This window comes from Octopus sinensis, linkage group LG21, assembly GCF_006345805.1.
Source record: "Octopus sinensis linkage group LG21, ASM634580v1, whole genome shotgun sequence".
NCBI lineage: Eukaryota > Metazoa > Mollusca > Cephalopoda > Octopoda > Octopodidae > Octopus > Octopus sinensis.
The window spans coordinates 4707129-4724646 of NC_043017.1; the positions used below are offsets into that span (position 1 = coordinate 4707129).

The window sequence follows — 17518 nt, forward strand, 5'->3', positions numbered from 1 at the left end:
TTGAGGTTTGGATAATTCACCTCTGGAAACATGGGTGTTTCGTTCAACATCCTTAAACAACCCTTATTCAGGGACCTTTTGAGCGGGATGGGCTACTCACCCTGAAGAAAATTTTAACTGGGCCCCACCTGCAAGGTCATGTGCTGTTTATCTTGATATGAGATCACCATGTCGCGCACATATGGTTGTGATGCATGTGCCTGGTGTACCCTTATCAGACGGGTAGTCATGATGGGTATATTGGGCTTTGTATATTTTACCCCAGTGTCACTTTGATGGCATGAACTGCTCTCTCACTCAATAATAATAATAATCCTAAAAATTTCGAATGCTTGAAGCAATGATTATTGTCACAGGTTGAAATGAAAAGGAAATGAAGAACAAATTGCATTGGAAGAGAAGAAAATTACAAAATTGTTTCTGCAGTCAACAAATGTAAGGAATTTAGAATTTTAGCTCAGCTTCAGTACAAGTTATTCTTCCCAACGAAATTTTGCAACAAAGCAGAACACTGATAACGTTATCTTTTACATGAACATAACAAAGAGAAGGACGAGGAGCAGGGGGAGGAGCTGGTCTCCAAGAAATATGGGAGAGGGCGGGGTGGGGGTGGGGGTAGTAGGGGGGAAGGGGGGCAGAGACATTTAATTGAGTGTGAAAGACGTTAGAGCAGTGAAGGCATGCTGTCACACCTACACTGTCTGCAAGGAGGAGACACAGGAATACCGACTTGCAGTGTAGTCCTGACACTGATCCCTGACATCCTGCTGTCGACGTAAAGTCAATTTCTCGGCACGCTGCTTTAGCAAATAGGCCATACGGGCTTCCAACTCGAGAATTAAGGGCACCTGAAAGGAAAAAAGGGGTTCGAATGAAAACGTGAAACTCTGTGAAGAGCCTTACTGAAAAGAATGATAAGAACAAAATGCCATCAGATATACTGTCATTGTATCAGTTTTAAGTATCTTATTTTTAATTTTTTTTTTGACTGTGGCCATGCTGGAGCACGGCCTTGAAAAATTTTTACTTGAATGAACTGACCCCAGTACCTATGCTTTTGTTAAAGTCTGGTACTTATTGTATCGGTGTCTTTTGCTGAATTGCTAAGTTATGAGGGACTTAAACACAATAACACCAGTTGTCAAGCAGCAGTGGGGACAAACAGACATAAAGACACACACACACACACACACAACAGGCTTCTTTCAGTTTCCATCAACTAAATCCACTCACAAAGCTTTGGACATTCTGAAGTCATAGGAGAAGACACCCAAGATGCCACACAGTGGGACTGAACCCAAAACTATGTGGTTGAGAAGCAAACTTCTTACCACGCAGCCACATCCTGCACTTATATATATATATATACATCTTTTACCTTCTGCTTGTTTCAATCATTGTACTGTGGCCAAGTTGGAGCAAACATCTTGATGGATTTAGTTAAAGAAATCAACCCCAGTATTTATTATTTAAGTCTGGCACTTATTTTATCAGTCTCCTTTACCAAACCGCTAAGGTACAAGGATGTAAACAGACCAACATTGGTTTCAAGAAGTGGGGAGACAAACACAAAGACACACATTATATATATATATATATATATATATATATATACACACACACACACATACATACATATGATGGGCTTCCACACAATTTCCATCTAGCAAATTGACAAAGAATTAGCTGAGCTGGAGCTATAACAGAAGATACTTGCTCAAGCTGCCAAGCAGTAGACTGAACCTGAAACCACATGGTGGTAAAGTGAAGTTCAAAACCACACATCCATGCTTAGGGAAATGCTAACAACTTCAATCAATCGACTTAATACCTTTGTCTGTCCTCTTTTTGTCCCCTCTATTGTTTAGCCCCTTGTGGGCAATAAAGAAATAAGAAACTGAAAGAAGCCTGTTGTGTATAGATATATATATAAATATATTTGTATATGTATGTATATCTATGAGTACCAACATTAACTATCCACGTACATTATTGAAAGTGAAGGTGCACGACTTAGCGGTTAGGGTGTGGCTTTCACAATCAGGGTTTCGATTTCTGAATCAGGTGGTGTGTTGTGTTCTTGAGCAAAATACTTCATTTCACATTTCTCCAGTCCACTTAACTAACTGTAAATAAGTAACCCTCTGACAGACTGGGGAACCTTTCAGCGGGAACGTTGCAATCTTGGTCACTGAAACACCACGGGAACTGGGTGACCAGATCAATAAGTCTCAAGACTCAAGATTGTAATTTACTTTAACACATTATTGAAACGTTGGAAAGATGCAATTTTAATTTAAATATTCTTATAATTGTTGGTTTAAAATTTCTGACACAGGGCTTGCAATTTCGACCCCTGTACTCAACTAGTGCTTATTTTATCGACCCTGAAAAGACGAAAGGAAAAGTCGACCTCAGCAGAAATGTCATGATTATTAAATAATTAACCCCTCTAGTATTTAAACCAGTGAAATCCAGCCAAAATAGTCTTCCTGTTTTACGGACAAACCAACCAGATTGGGTCTCTCACACCTACCCTACAATGTCATTCGCGAAATATACAATCACATCATCTAAATCTCGAAGGTACAGGATAATGCCTGATTCATTCAAAACAATGGCAATAAATAAGAATTGTAATACAATTAAATCTGAATGCTAAAGGGTTAAAGATGGCAATTTTGTTCTGATCATACTTTGAGTAAGGTATATAATACATACATATATATATATAGATTAAATTTAATTTAAAAAAAAAGAAGTTAAATATTGAAGTGAAACATCATCAAAACCACTTCGAACAGAGAGACCAAGGAAGACTGATGCATAGTGTAGAGTAAAAGAATGCTACAGGATTCTGTAAGCTGGACAATGACGTTCTTCGACACATTGATTAATGCCAAGCATTTGTAATAAAAACAGACTTACATTATGTCTTCCCATTTATATGTGCATTGGCATAAACAGTGTAACAACATTTTTATACGTGATACTTTTAATTATTAACACAGAAAAACGACTTTTTGTGGAGATAGCTGAATAAGATTGGTTGGTCTACTGCAAAGATTTATGAAGTAGAGGTTTATGTTATGTGAAGAAGTCAAAGTTGGAAGAGGTCCTTAGAAGAATGTTGGCTGTCAGAATGACATTCAGCAGTTAATGTCAGGTGCAGAGGTTGAGAGGAGAAACAGGATATTGGTAGTAGAAGGTAGAGAGATGGTAGCAGAATGTGAAGAGCTGGTACTTCGTCTGTGCTGGTGTCACATTAAAACCACCCAGTACACACTGTCACTGTAAAGTGGTTGGCATTCGGATGGACATCCAGCCACAGAAACCTTGTTGAAACAGACGACTGGAGCCTGTTGCAGCCCTCCAGCTGGCCGGCACTTGTCTGTCAGAATGTCCAGAGCATGCCATCTTGGAAAATGGATGTATGACAATGATGATGAAGGAAAGAGTTGAAGATGACAGTAAAAGAGAATAGATAATAAGGAGAATGAAGGCTTCTTTTCTTTTTTGCAGGGAAGCATGTAAAAAGCACCATCCGGCTGTGGCCATTTGCCAGCCCCGTCTGGCATCTGTGCCGGTGGTACGTAAAAAGCACCCACTACACTCACGGAGTGGTTGGCGTTAGGAAGGGCATCCAGCCGTAGAAACATTGCCAGATCAGACTGGGCCTGGTGCAGCCTTCTGGCTTCCCAGACCCCATTTGAACCGTCCAACCCATGCCAGCATGGAAAGCGGATGCTAAATGATGATGATGATGATGAAACATTCTAACTATGAGAAGTACACAACATATTGGGGTACATCTAGGTCTTATGAGAATCAATAACTGCTCAAAACCAAACAGATTTCTTAACATAAAGAAATAGTTTTAGCTTTTATAATCAAATAAAACTGGAGAAAGTGCAATTTTAGAAATCCTTCAACAGAGATATCCAGTCTAGACGGAAATGGTGATGGGCTCTAAGTACATCATCATTTGACTTGCATTTTCCCCATGCTTGCAATGGTTGGATAGATCCTCCCTAATAGTGTCCTTCAACTTTTTTCATTGAAAGCCACTCATCCAACCACTACAAGCAAGGGAAAACAAGACATTAAATGGTGACAGTGATGATGTGCTAGATGCAGAATGCATTAAGAAAAAATATGCTGAGTATTTTTGCTAGTTTATTAAGGAGTATGGCAAGTGATTTAAATCAGTGGGTCTCGACCAGGATCCATAAGACCCTTGGGGGTCCACATAAAATTTTGCTGTTAAAATTTATATACAATAAATTAGTTTTACATTATTTACATTTGACAGATATTTTATCCTCATCTTCTTTGTTGTTAACACAATGTTTCGGCTGATATACCCTCCAGCCTTCATTAGATGTCTTGGGGAAATTTCGAACCTGGGTTCTCATTCCTAGGGTATTTTTCAATGTTGTTATTATTGATATTATTATTATTATTATTATTCAGGTCACTGCCTGGAATCGAACTCAGAATCTTGGGGTTAGTAGCCCGCGCTCTTAAACACTACGTGGATGTGTGAAGTTTGCGATGAAGCACCTGTGATTCCTGTGGCAGTTAGCGTGTTAAATTGACAATGACAGAAATGAAAATTTAGAAACAAAATGAATTTATTTGTGAGTTCTGCATGAATATAATACCTTTGGATAAAAAAAAAAATCAAGTCAAATATCAAAATACTGTCAAATAAAATGAAACAGGAAAAAACAACAACATTTATCTCCAAGGTATTCAATGTTGATGTTAAATTCCATCGATATGCCAGGAATAAAAATGTTTAAAAAATGCAATAATAAAGAAAATAATATTCTAAAGATACACAAAACATTTTTTTTTTTACTCAAATCTTTCAATAACCTGATATTTTGGCAGAAGTTGTAAAGATATGTAGACCCACCTTCTCATTGAGACACTCAACCAAGTCTCTGACATACCCTCTTGTTTCCTGGAAGAATTTGAACCGTTCTTCCAGGACGCTGGAACTTTTCTCTGCTTCCTCAATCTCTTTGTTAGAGTCTTCCAGGTGAAGCAACAGAGTGTCATGTTCGCTCACATGACTGCGATGTACTTCCATTATTGAATCTAAGCTGCACAGACCAAAATCAGAAACAGATTTTTTTTTAAGTAAAACACATGGGAAAATAATAATAATAATAATAATAATGATAAAATAATTATTCTGAAAAAGGCAAAAATATCCACAATAATAATAAACAACAATAAAAGTCTGCTAAGTAAAAGCTTATAGAATTGCATCAGTGATGTCCATGCTACCAGCACCGTGCTGAGTCCATGTTCCATACACTGGGATCTTTCTGGCAAAGTCTAACTGCTCCAAGACTCAGAACAGACTTTGAGAAAAAGGACAAGTTGCTGAGAAGGTCATGAATAGCAACAAAAGGACTTTGACTAACGAACAACCAATTGATCGTTTAACCAACAAATTAAACAAACAATCCATTAGTTAGTTGGTTATATATTCAAATAATTGACTAACAATAAAGAAGTGATATTGAACCAGCACGTGTGCTTATTATTATTGGTGTAATGACCCTCCCAAGATACAAAATTTGTTTCAACACATGAATTCACACCAAGAATCTTTTTTTTTACAGGTTTTCAAGACAGCTGCTGAGAGGAAGTTATTTTCACATCAGAGACTATCTGATCTGATCTGGTCTGGGTCTGAATGTGTTGAACATAACTTACTCCCTTGAAGTCACACAAGAGTGACCAGGAGGTGGTACTAAAACGACTGTATTCCTCTCAAATCACCCAAAGGTGACCAAGCGGTTGAGTTATACTGGGCAAAGGAATCAGTCTCCTATCCAACAACAACAAGAACAGTTCCTCTGTCAAGCTTCCACACAGTTTCCATCTACCAAATTTCACTCACAAGGCTTTGGTTGACCTATGTCCATACCTATGAGTTACTAAAGAACAAATAAAACTTGGTAGTGGAGGTGGCAGGAGCACTATAAATACCAAGTGTTTCAGTAGTTTACAAGAGCATAATAACCAGTGCTTGACAACTGGTGTTGGTTTGTTTACATTTCTGTAACTTAACAGTTCAGCAAAAGGGACTAATAGAATAAGTACCAGACCTAAAAAAAAAAGTACAGGAGACGATTTTTTTGTCTAGACCCTTCAATGTAATGCCCCAGTATGGCCACAGTCTAAAGACAGAAATAAGTTACAGATGAAAGAAGATATATTTCACTCCAAATTCAATGATATCTGCCTTTAGCGGACATTAAATAATCCTGATTTCATATATGTTGCATTTTATACTGTTTGGTAACTCTTCAATTGAATAAAATGGAAATTGATTTGGTTTTCGATTTCTCTGGATTAAGAATTAACGAAGCAGGTGCCAGTTCTATACCGTGGCTTAAGATACGGTTAAAGATTCTGACTAAGCAACTTTACTTGAGGCCTGATATGTTTATGCTTACTCCTGGATCAGACTGGTAAGGGAGCTGAAGTATCATGTAAGAACTATGTTTAGCTCTGGCACCATAGGAAGCTCAATCATCATCATCATCATTTAACGTCCGTTTTCCCATGCTGGCATGGGTTGGACGGTTCAACCGGGGTCTGGGAAGCCAGGAGGCTTCACCAGGCTCCAGTCTGATCTGGCAGTGTTTCTGCAGCTGGATGCCCTTCCTAATGCCAACCACTCCGTGAGTGTAGTTTGTTTAATGCTTACTGACAGGAACCCTAACATATTCAGTCACATACACCCAAATATTGATTAATTCATTTAGAAAATTAAATTGTAAGGAAATGAAAAGCACCATAACATTAATCCTTTAGCATTCAGATTCTTCTTTCAAATGTAAAGCTTATGTATTCACACCATGTAAAATTAATCTTGCATCATTTCATGCCTTTGAGATTTCAATAATGTGAATGTTTATTTTTTAAATGACACAATAAGGTAGCTATGAATGACCATATCTGACTAGTTTGAACATAAAATAGGTAGAATATTTTGGCCGGATATGGCCAGTTTAAACACCACAATATTAAATTCCTAATCTAAAATAGTAACCAATTCAATGTTGAACAGAATAAAATTTAAGATCTGAAGCCTGTTGAGGCCATACTTATACAAAAATAAACTAGCAAAAACACATATACCATACCAGTAAGATATATGAAAATCAAATAATGTAGCTTGTTTCATATAACGGATAATAAAATATTAAAAAAACAAAAAAACTTGAGGATGGTCAGTAGAAGATGCTGCAGAAACAGTCCTTCTTGTTGACCAGTCACCAAGCTATGCCTACCTTTTGCTGTCTGTAAAAGCTTTGTCTGTTCAGTGTACCATTGAATCGAAAAGCTTCTTGGGTGACATCAGAAGATACATGCCTCTGGATAGATATGGTACTTACCAACCTGCGCTGACAGTTGGGGAATAAAACAAGCAGACTTACCGCTCTTTAAGTTTCTTTTGTATCAGTTCTAGAGTTAACTCATTAGAGCCTTTGGAAGTGAGGGAAAAGGGTTGGAAATTGGATTTCACAGCTTGGTTAATATAGGACGCCTGGTCAGCTTTATAGTTAGCATCCCCTTTCTCTGCAGGAGGCAATGCATACTGTGTTGGTTGGTCATCATCGCGGCTCACCTGCACATTAGAAAAAAAATATATATAATAGAGATCAAGTTCTATTACTTATGATATATATATTTCAAAATCTATAATATTATATATTTTACTTCGGTATACGATGCAGAATTATTTCAAAAAAGGGAAATACGAATCACCCCCACCTGCCAAAAAAACTAACCAGGAGTGGCTGCGTTGTAAGTAGCTTGCTTACCAAAACCACATGGTTCTGGGTTCACTCCCACTGCGTGGCACCTTGGGCAAGTGTCTTCTACTATAGCCTTGGGCCGAGCAAAGCCTTGTGAGTAGATTTAGTAGACAGAAGCTGAAAGAAGTCTATCGTGTGTGTGTGTGTGTGTATATATATATACACACACACATATATATATATATATATACACATATGTATATGTTTGTGTGTCTGTGTTTGTCACCCCATTATCACTTGACAACTGATGTTGCTATGTTTACGACCCCATAACTTAGCAGTTCAGCAAAAGAGACTGATAGAATAAGTACTAGGCTTACAAAGAATAAGTCCTGGGATCGATTTCTTCGACTAAAAAGCAGTGCTCCAGCATGGCTGCAATCAAACGACTGAAACAAATAAAAGAAACATTTGGAGGAAAGCCAAAAAAATAGTCAACTTACCTGTTGAAGATTGACAGCTTTTCTTATCTGCTGTTCTTCCCACCCGCTTTCTAGATCACTTCCTTCTTGATCACTACCTGGAGAAGATAATCAAAAGCCAAAGTTTATTACAATCCACAATGAGACTTCACACTGGATCAAAAGTAAAATAAGGCTAAACTATTATAAAATAGATGAGAGAGATGGAGGAACTTACAAAAGGAGGAAGATGAAGCAATGGAGAGCGGACAAAGAGACAAATACTTTTCAAGACTAAGCACAAATCTTGTTTGTTCTTAACACTAAGATAAATTAAATAATTAAGGTGGTAAACGGGCAGAATTGTTAGCATGCTGGACAAAATGCTTAGCAGTATTTCGTCTGTCCTTACTTTCTGAGTTCAAATTCTGCTGAGGTCAACTCTGCCTTCCATACTTTCAGGGTTGATAAAATAAGTACCAGCCTAACCCTAACCCCTCTCTCCTGAACTTGCAGGCCTTGTGCCAAAATTTGAAACCAATATTATTTGATATTACAGTAACTAACCATGTTCTGCAGCTAAGAACTCATCTTTCATCTTCTGCCGTTCTCTCGCTTCTCTGTTGACAGCGAAATCTATTCTTCCTTCTTCATCATCATCATCATCCGATTTATCATGGTCATCATCTCTGTAAGAAAAATAAAATAGATTTATTATATACAAAGTACTTTCACCATTCCACAACCACCATTCAACTCAATACATTACACCTGCTACATCACACACTTCTCTTAATCCATTAGCATTTAAATGGGTCATATCCAACTCAAATATTCTACCTGTTTTCCAAACTGACCAGATCTTATTTCTTTATTGCCCACAAAAGGCTAAACATAGAGGGGACAAACAAAGACAGACAAAGGGATTAAGTCGATTACATCAACCCCAGTGTGTAACTGGTACTTAATTTATCGACCCCGAAAGGATGAAAGGCAAAGGCGACTTCAGAGGAATTTGAACTCAGAACATAGCGGCAGACGAAATACCGCTAAGCATTTCGTCCGGTGTGCTAACATTTCTGCCAGCTCACTGACTAGATCTGGCCCATCACATTTACTCTACAATGTCATTCTAAAAAAAACAAAAAATAATTCACATTCTTGAAATCTTAAAACTATAAGATAATGTAGGGTTAATTCAGCACCTATGCTGGTGCCATATACAAAGCACCTGTACAGGTACCATGTAAAAAGCAACCATGTCGGTACCACATATAAAACACCCACTACACTGTATGAAGTGGTAGGCATTAGGAAAGGCAACCGGCCATAGAAACTATGCCAGAACAGACAATTGGAGCCTGGTGCAGCTCTTCAGCTTGCCAGCTCTATCCAACCTATGTCAGCATAGAAAACGGACGTTAAATCATGGTGATGATGATGACGATAATATGGATAAATAAATATTACATTTGACAGAGTAATCTGAATGCTAAAGAGTTAATATTGCTAACCAGGATACTCTACAGCTAAACACTGTCCACAAATCCCCCACGTCTTGACAATACAGATCCCATACTGAATATTCTGGTCAATCCTTCATTCTACCCCAGAAATGCTTCATCCTTATTAAGTCCCTTCTCTGTTTATATCTGTCCATCAGACCACCAACAATCATACTAACCTCGCCAAACTAAGACACACTAAAAAGCAGCTGTTGCTGCAATTCACCAATGTAAACTAACAATGATATGAAAATTACTTATGTGACATCTTTATCTAGAAATATCATCATCATCATCAACATCCACCTCCTCCTCCTTGCCACCAAAAGACATTTTATTTCATGTTGCTCCAGTCCACTCAGCCGACAAAAACGTTTTGCGGAGGGCCAGCATTGTTCCATTTTATGCGATGCTGAACCTCCCTGAAAACTATGTTATGGGTACGCGTGTCTGCAGCGAGCTGGGCGAAATGCTTAGCAGTATTTCATCTGCCGTTACGTTCTGAGTTCAAATTCTGCTGAGGTCGACTTTGCCTTTCATCCTTTCGGGATCGATAAATTAAGTACCAGTTACGCACTGGGGTCGATGTAATCGACTTAATCCGTTTGTCTGTCCTTGTTTGTTCTCTCTGTGTTTAGCCCCTTGTGGGTAGTAAAGAAATGAGTATGAATGTCTGTAGTTGTTCCCTTGATTGGATCATCTGGAATATGTGTCATTGTTACTGAAGGAGCAACAGTTTATGTAATAATGAGTGTAGTAGTAGTAGTAGCAGTTATCCTTCTGTGAAAGACGAAGTCTTGGAATTCACTTGAGCCACATCCCTCGTAATAATGCCTGTTAATTAATCCTCTCCAGGTCTTATAAGATTTTTTTAAAAAAACTTTTTTTTTTTTATTGGAATATGGAATAGGCCCACCCAGCAAGGGCTGATGGTGTTAACCAATGAAATCCTACAAGAGGGAGACAGCAGCTTCAACTAACCAAGTCTCAAAAGGCAATAAAATTGTCAGACAAACAAATTCATTAAAAGCAAAGAAATGTCATAAATTTACTCACCTGACGAGGCGAGAGTTGGAGTTCTCAGCTTTAGCTCCAGCTTCATCTAACGGAATGAAATCCCCCATCTCTCGTGCCATTTGCCTCTTCTTCCGTATCATATGTATCATGGTAGCATCTGGGATTTCACCCTCTGAAACAAGCAAAGTTTTAAGCAAAATAGAAAATATCCCACTTTCATCATTGTTATTTAAATTTCAAGTTCCACTCGAAAAGGAAAGTGAGGGTAGAGAGGGAAGTGTTGTCTTCTAGTAAATTTGTTGAAATAAGGGGGTGGATGTCAGAAAAATAGCCAGTATGGATGGACCAAGTCTGAGAATATACCTGTAACAAAAAACATAAAGTATAAAAGGAGAAGGGCTCTTGCCCTCTTGATCAGGCACCCCTATTGGGAGTTTTTTTTTTACTTATTACATTGTTTTTATTGTTATCAGATGTTTACATGAATGTTTTTGTTTTTGGCAAAACCCTTTGTATATCGTCTTGTGTTGTCCTTTAATGTTTTAATTTATATTAGCCCTTGTGGCCAATAAAAAGAATTGATTATTTAATCCTGTCATGCTGTGTTCTTGCTATACAGTGGGAACAGCTTAAACACCATCTCTACTGGATTCCCGGTAAGGCAGTAATGAACATGTAAAAAGAGAAGAATTACTATTAAAATTAGACAACTGATCCCATTGCAGTTTTGTAGTCAAGTGAGTTTATCACTCTTTGTTAATGGTGCCCCCCCCCCATGGCTGTTGTTTACTTTTGAAGATAAAAGGAAACAATTTTGTGATGAACCCAGCACATTGCCTTGTAAACAAGCAAGGCCCAGACTCTTTGCAGCTGAGGAAATTAATGGTGATATTTATTCTTCAGATGAAGAATTTACACCTACGCTGGCAATGAGAGAGATTCAGACAATCAAACTGGTGAAAGAGGTGAGAAAAGTAGCGATTCAGATGAACAAATACAGGAGTTGAGAGAGAGGGGACTGTTATTATTATTATTGTTATTCTCCTGAACTTTTGTGTGATTCTGTCCATTAGTTTGCCTGCAATTGTTACTCTTGAGCTGTATAAGCATCTATTTATTTTTTGGCTCAGGTACCCAGGTGGAGGGTAAAGTTAGACATAGGGGCCCAGGTTTGAGAGGGTTAACAACCATTATTCCATGCTTGTAGGAGTCAGTACTTACTAAAGGGCAAGCGAGTCATCATGCAGAAATTTAGCTGAACAAAAAGTTGAAATATGGCTAACTTACTTTTCAAAACTGCCCTTAACATTTTGCGATCTTTGGGAGTTTCTTCATCACTTTCAGGCTCTTCATTTATAAGGGCATCATCTCCATTAAGAGTACACAGCTCTTCCCGGAGTCGCTGGAAAAAAGAGGGAAGAAAAGGTTTTCAAATTATAAAACTCAGAAAATTCTTTGGGCTTATCTGCCGAAACCAAAATAATTCTTTCTACTAGAAGCACAAGGCTGGAAATTTTAGGGGAGAGGACTGGTAATTACATGGACCTCAGTGCTCAACTTGTTCTTATTTTATCAACCCCTAAAGAATGAAAGGCAAAGTTGACCTTGGAGGAATTTGAACTCAGAACTCAGAATGTAAAGACAGGAAATGCTGCTAAGCATTTTGTCTGGTGTGCTAACAATTCTGCCAGCTCACCTTATCATTATTAATAATAAATTAATAAGTGTATGACAGAATTGTGGAGGCACAATGGCCCAGTGGTTAGGGCAGCGGACTCGCGGTAGGAGGATCGCAGTTTCGATTCCCAGACAGGGCGTTGTGTGTGTTTATTGAGCGAAAACAGCCAAAGCTCCACTAGGCTCCAGCAGGGGGTGGTGGCGAGCCCTGTTGTACTCTTTCGCCCCAACTTTCTCTCACTCTTTCTTCCTGTTTCTTGAGTAACGCTGCGATGGACTGGTGTCCCGTCCAGCTGGAGGGAACACATACGCCACAGAAACCAGGAAACCAGGCCCATGAGCCTGGCTAGGCTTGAAAAGGGTGCATAAATAATAAAAAAAATAAATGACAGAATTAGTAGAGCAATGGACTAAATATCTTGTGGTATTCTGCTTCAGCTCTTTAAGAGTACTTGGGTTCTTGATATTGACTAAACCCTTCCCCTCAAAATTGGTAGCCTTGTGCCTAAATCAGAAACCGTTAATATTATATCATTAAGTCAACCTTGAGAGTATTTGAACTCAGAAATGCTGCTAAGCATTTTGCTTGTCATGCTAACCATTCTGCCAGCTCAGTGAAATCCTAATGATCGACTATTTCATTTGAGACAAAGTAAAACAAAAATCAAAGAGAAATTAACTCTGAACTTACTCGTAGCTTTTCTTCCGTGTTTACTACAGGAGGTGCCTCAACAGGGGGAGTGGCTGGCGCTGTCTTTGGTGCCGCTGGTTGTTCTTCTTCAGTCTTCTTTCTTTCCTCTTTCTCTTTTAGACTTTCCTTCTTTAGTTGTTTCGCTATCCGTTTGCTATGACTAGATTTTTTGACTTGGAAAATTTCGGCATCACCTACAAATAGAGATCACACATTGTTTTGGTTCCAATAGGAAAACACGACCACAAGCAACAGCTATCTCTTACTCAGATATGGGCACGAGTATGGGTAAATGGTTAAGAAACTCTCTTCACAGTAACATGGTGATTTGGGTTCAATCTCACTGCATGGTACCTTGAGCAAGAGTCTTCTATTATTGCATCACACAGGCCAAAATATATATATATATATACATATATAAATATATACAATTGAGGAGATAATTATAATCCAGGCAATCACCCCATCTCTTCAGGTAAGAACCTGGCTAATGTAGTATTCCATTAACTGAATAAACGTTGATTAAATCTCAGGGTTATACCTCGGATTTGCAAATCCAAGGTATAATCCAGTAGGCATTATATATATATATAATCTCCAAAAAAGTTGAGAGCACATTGGCAGTTTTTAAGATGGTTTATTTTTGAAGGTTTAACCAGTTTCACAAGTTTTTTCTGATTTTTTAAATGTAAAGTGAGATAGAAAGATGTGGAGCTCAGAATAGCCCCATGTCTTTGTATTGTATTTAACTTCTGAAAATACATTTCTACCCATGTGGAAATAAAGAGCTTTCTTTTCTCTCTCTTACACTATAGATATGTACACAGACACATACACAAATACAAGATATCTGTCAATGTAATGCTACCATTTTATCATCCACTTGTCCATACCTACAAAGGTCAGAAAGAATTTGGTTGGAATTTGTTGAGGCAAATTTTCTACGACCAGATGCCCTTCCTATTGGGGATATATATTTTCCTCGTAGCTGGACAGGTTTTTATGGTGGATTGGAAACATACAACACCACTTGTATGATGGTGATGCTCGTTTACAAATACTCCACAATGTCAAGACAAGAAGTCACTAACACATGATAGGCTTCTGTCTACTAAATTCACCAACAAGGTTTTGGTGGGCCAGGAGGCATAGTAGAAAACACTACTAGAAGTTATCCTCCAATGCACAAGCCCAGGCAAAGGTTGTTTATGGAAGACCAGCAGTCACCCATGCATAACAGCATCCCTTCTGCATACTGTTGATGCTATCCAAGAGAAAGGCAAAGGGGCCGATACAGTTTGGCACCAGTGACATCACAACCCATTTCTACAGCTGAGTGAACTGGAATACCATGAAATAAAGTGTCTTGCTCAAGAACACAACATGCAGCCCAGTCTGGGCATCGAACTCACTACCTCATGATTGTGAGCCTGACGCTCTAACCACTGTGCATATTTCCACTTTATTTATAATTGAAGAGTTTTCTCCAAACATTTTTAACTGCAAAGTCTTTGATCAATCCTTCACTGATACACTTTCAAATTATATTTATCTCTTTATTACCCACAGGGGGCTAAACATAGAGGGGACAAACAAGGACAAAGGGATTAAATTGATTACATCGACCCCAGTATGTAACTGGTACTTATTTAATCGACCCCGAAAGGATGAAAGGCAAAGTCGACCTTGGTGGAATTTGAACTCAAAATGTAATGGCAACCGAAATACCACTAAGCATTTCGCCCAACGCACTAACGATTCTGCCAGCACGCTGCTATTTCAAATTATATTTCCAACCATATAAGTCACATCGAATATTATTTTAGCAAGTTTGAAGTGATTTCTTTTGTGGTGTAGACCATTTACCGTTTCTGTGGTTCCCCTGCTTCCCATGATGCCCTGAACATGTGCTGGCTGCAGTGTTTCAATGTTGTTTGTGTTCTTTAAAGTCCTACAACCTATCAGTTTGAATTGAAATTAATAAAACTACCAAATGAAAAAGTACAGGGTGCTGATCTAAATCCTTGAAGGTGGGGCTTCAACATAGCTAGTCAAATGACTTGACTTGACTTGAGACAGCATTCACCAGGGGTGGGTTGAGCTGGCTTCATTCATTCTCAAACGCCGACCAGACCTGGCGATTTGAGGCTAACGACCGCGTGATCTCCAACCACTCCTTATTCCAGCGGTGAACGCCGTAGATATGGGGGGGCCAAGGTTGGGTTCCAGATCAGCCTTGACTGTCATCAGCCAGGTTTTTCGTTGTCCACCACATCGCTTAGGCCAACCCTGAAGGGGAGCCGGGGCAATTGCTTCGTAGATGAATTCTTCTGGTTGGCGAAACATTTGCTGACGTCCAGTTTGCTATCAATGAGCTCCAACCAGTCCAAATGACTGAAACCATTAGAAGAATTAATCCATAAACCTTTAACATTAAAACTGGTCATATCCAGCCCAAACCCGTTTCATGTTCAAACTGGCCTGTTCTAACCTCCCACACCTGATCTAAAATGTCATTCTAAGCATAAACAACCACGACATTGAAATCTAAAATAATTACAAGATAATGCAGGATTAATTAAAAATAATGTGAATAAATAAGATTACATTTGACAGAGTAATCTGAATGTTAAAAGGTTAATAATTCCTGGGATACATGTATAACAGCAAAAATCCAAACAATAACAGATCCATTTTCAATACATTCTGGCAGATATGAATGTCAATATCTAATCATTGTTGTTCTTTTTTGCCACTTGAGAATGTCTTCTTCTTTTAGACAAAGTGTACACAACGATTATGATTCACCAGTTCACTGGCATCTCTTTTACTCTTTTACTTGTTTCAGTCATTTGACTGTGGCTATGCTGGAGCACCGCCTATCATAAAACAAGGCTTGCTGTGAAGTCTGTGACAAGCTGGCAAGATATTTACTTGTTAAGATATATGTTCTGACAACAACTGACATGTATGCTAAACTACTTTTACCAGTTGACACAATACATCATCATCATTTAACATCTGCTTTCCATGCTGGTATGGGTTGAACAGTTTTATGAGAGCCGGTAAGGCCAGGGGCCATACCAGGCTCCATTCTCTGTTTTGTCATGGCTTCTATGGCTGGATGTCCTTCATAATGCCAACCACTTCACAGAGTGTAGTAGAGGCTTTCTATGTGACACCAGCACCAACAAGGTCACTGAGGAATTTGCAAGATTATTATTGTAAATGTTTTTGTTTTTTTTCTTGAACTCAGTCAAAAGTTAGAGTTCTGGCAAATCGATTGGTAAAATAAGGGTTGTTTAGTCGAGCAAATCGACTCCAGGACTTATTCTTTGTAAGCTTAGTACTTATTCTATCGGTCTCTTTTGCCGAACCGCTAAGTTACGGGGATGTAAACACACCAGCATCGGTTGTCAAACGATGTTGTGTGTGTGGGGGGGACAAACACAAACACATATACATATATATATATACTTATATACGACGGACTTCTTTCAGTTTCCATCTACCAGATCTACTCACAAGGCTTTGGTCGGCCCAACACTATAGTAGAAGATACTTGCCCAAGGTGCCATGCAGTGGGACTGAACCCGGAACCATGTAGTTCGTAAGCAAGCTACTTACCACACGGCCCCTCAATAATAACACTTTCTACTACAAGCACAGGGCCTGAAATTTGGAGGGAGGGGGTTAATCGATTACATCAACCTTGGTGTTCAACTGGTACTTATTTTATCAACACTGGTGCCAGTAAAAAGGAGACACTACACTCTGTGAAGTGGTTGGTGTTAGGAAGGGCATCCAGCCATAAAAAGCAGATGACTGGAGGGTGGTGCAGCTCTCCACCTTGACAGCTCCCTGTCAAACTGTCCAACCCATGGAAGTGCAGGAAACAGACGTTACATGATGATGAAAGGCAAAGTCGACCTCGACTGATTCACTTTTATATTGCGAATCAGATTGCTTCAGAAGAAAATATTTGGGTTGGCACATAGCCTGCTATCAATCAACAGCTAATGCCATGTTAGGATTTAAGGCTCACATATTATACCCAGTGTATAAGACGACAGCTCAATACTTTTTTTTTTTGAGGTTAAAAGGTCATCTCACATACAAGGCAACAACAGTATTGTTGCAGTCGATAGACATGCAAGAGATAGTTACCAAATTTTCCTCAAAAACCGTTTTTATTGGTTTGAGAGAGAAAAGACACGTTGGTTTGTGGAGCCCTAGAAATATAAAGGCTGGACGATCACGAGTGGAACGCCTTTAATCACAGGTCTGCAGAGTCAAGTGTGACACGAGACTAACATTTTTTGCCCATTGTGAATTCAATAACATATTTATTTTCTTGTATCTCGGGAGGGCCATTATACC

At 38.7% G+C, this 17518-nt stretch overlaps 1 protein-coding gene and 1 long non-coding RNA gene across 2 annotated transcripts in view; one reads left to right on the forward strand and one right to left on the reverse strand.

The window, feature by feature from the left end:
- Positions 1 to 17518, reverse strand: part of LOC115222896 (PAX3- and PAX7-binding protein 1) — a 37099-nt gene that overhangs the window by 17948 nt on the left and 1633 nt on the right. Inside the window, exons 2-9 of the mRNA XM_029793282.2 lie at positions 13139 to 13332; positions 12058 to 12172; positions 10810 to 10942; positions 8816 to 8937; positions 8291 to 8367; positions 7467 to 7657; positions 4922 to 5111; positions 731 to 848 (exon numbers count right to left, since the gene is read on the reverse strand). Of these exons, the coding sequence (XP_029649142.1) occupies positions 731 to 848; positions 4922 to 5111; positions 7467 to 7657; positions 8291 to 8367; positions 8816 to 8937; positions 10810 to 10942; positions 12058 to 12172; positions 13139 to 13332 (1140 nt within the window). The remainder of the gene's footprint in view (positions 1 to 730; positions 849 to 4921; positions 5112 to 7466; positions 7658 to 8290; positions 8368 to 8815; positions 8938 to 10809; positions 10943 to 12057; positions 12173 to 13138; positions 13333 to 17518) is intronic.
- On the forward strand, positions 6557 to 16322 carry LOC118767424. Its single transcript, XR_005003343.1, has 3 exons — positions 6557 to 6608; positions 11940 to 11949; positions 16199 to 16322. It is a non-coding gene; the product is annotated as an uncharacterized LOC118767424 (long non-coding RNA).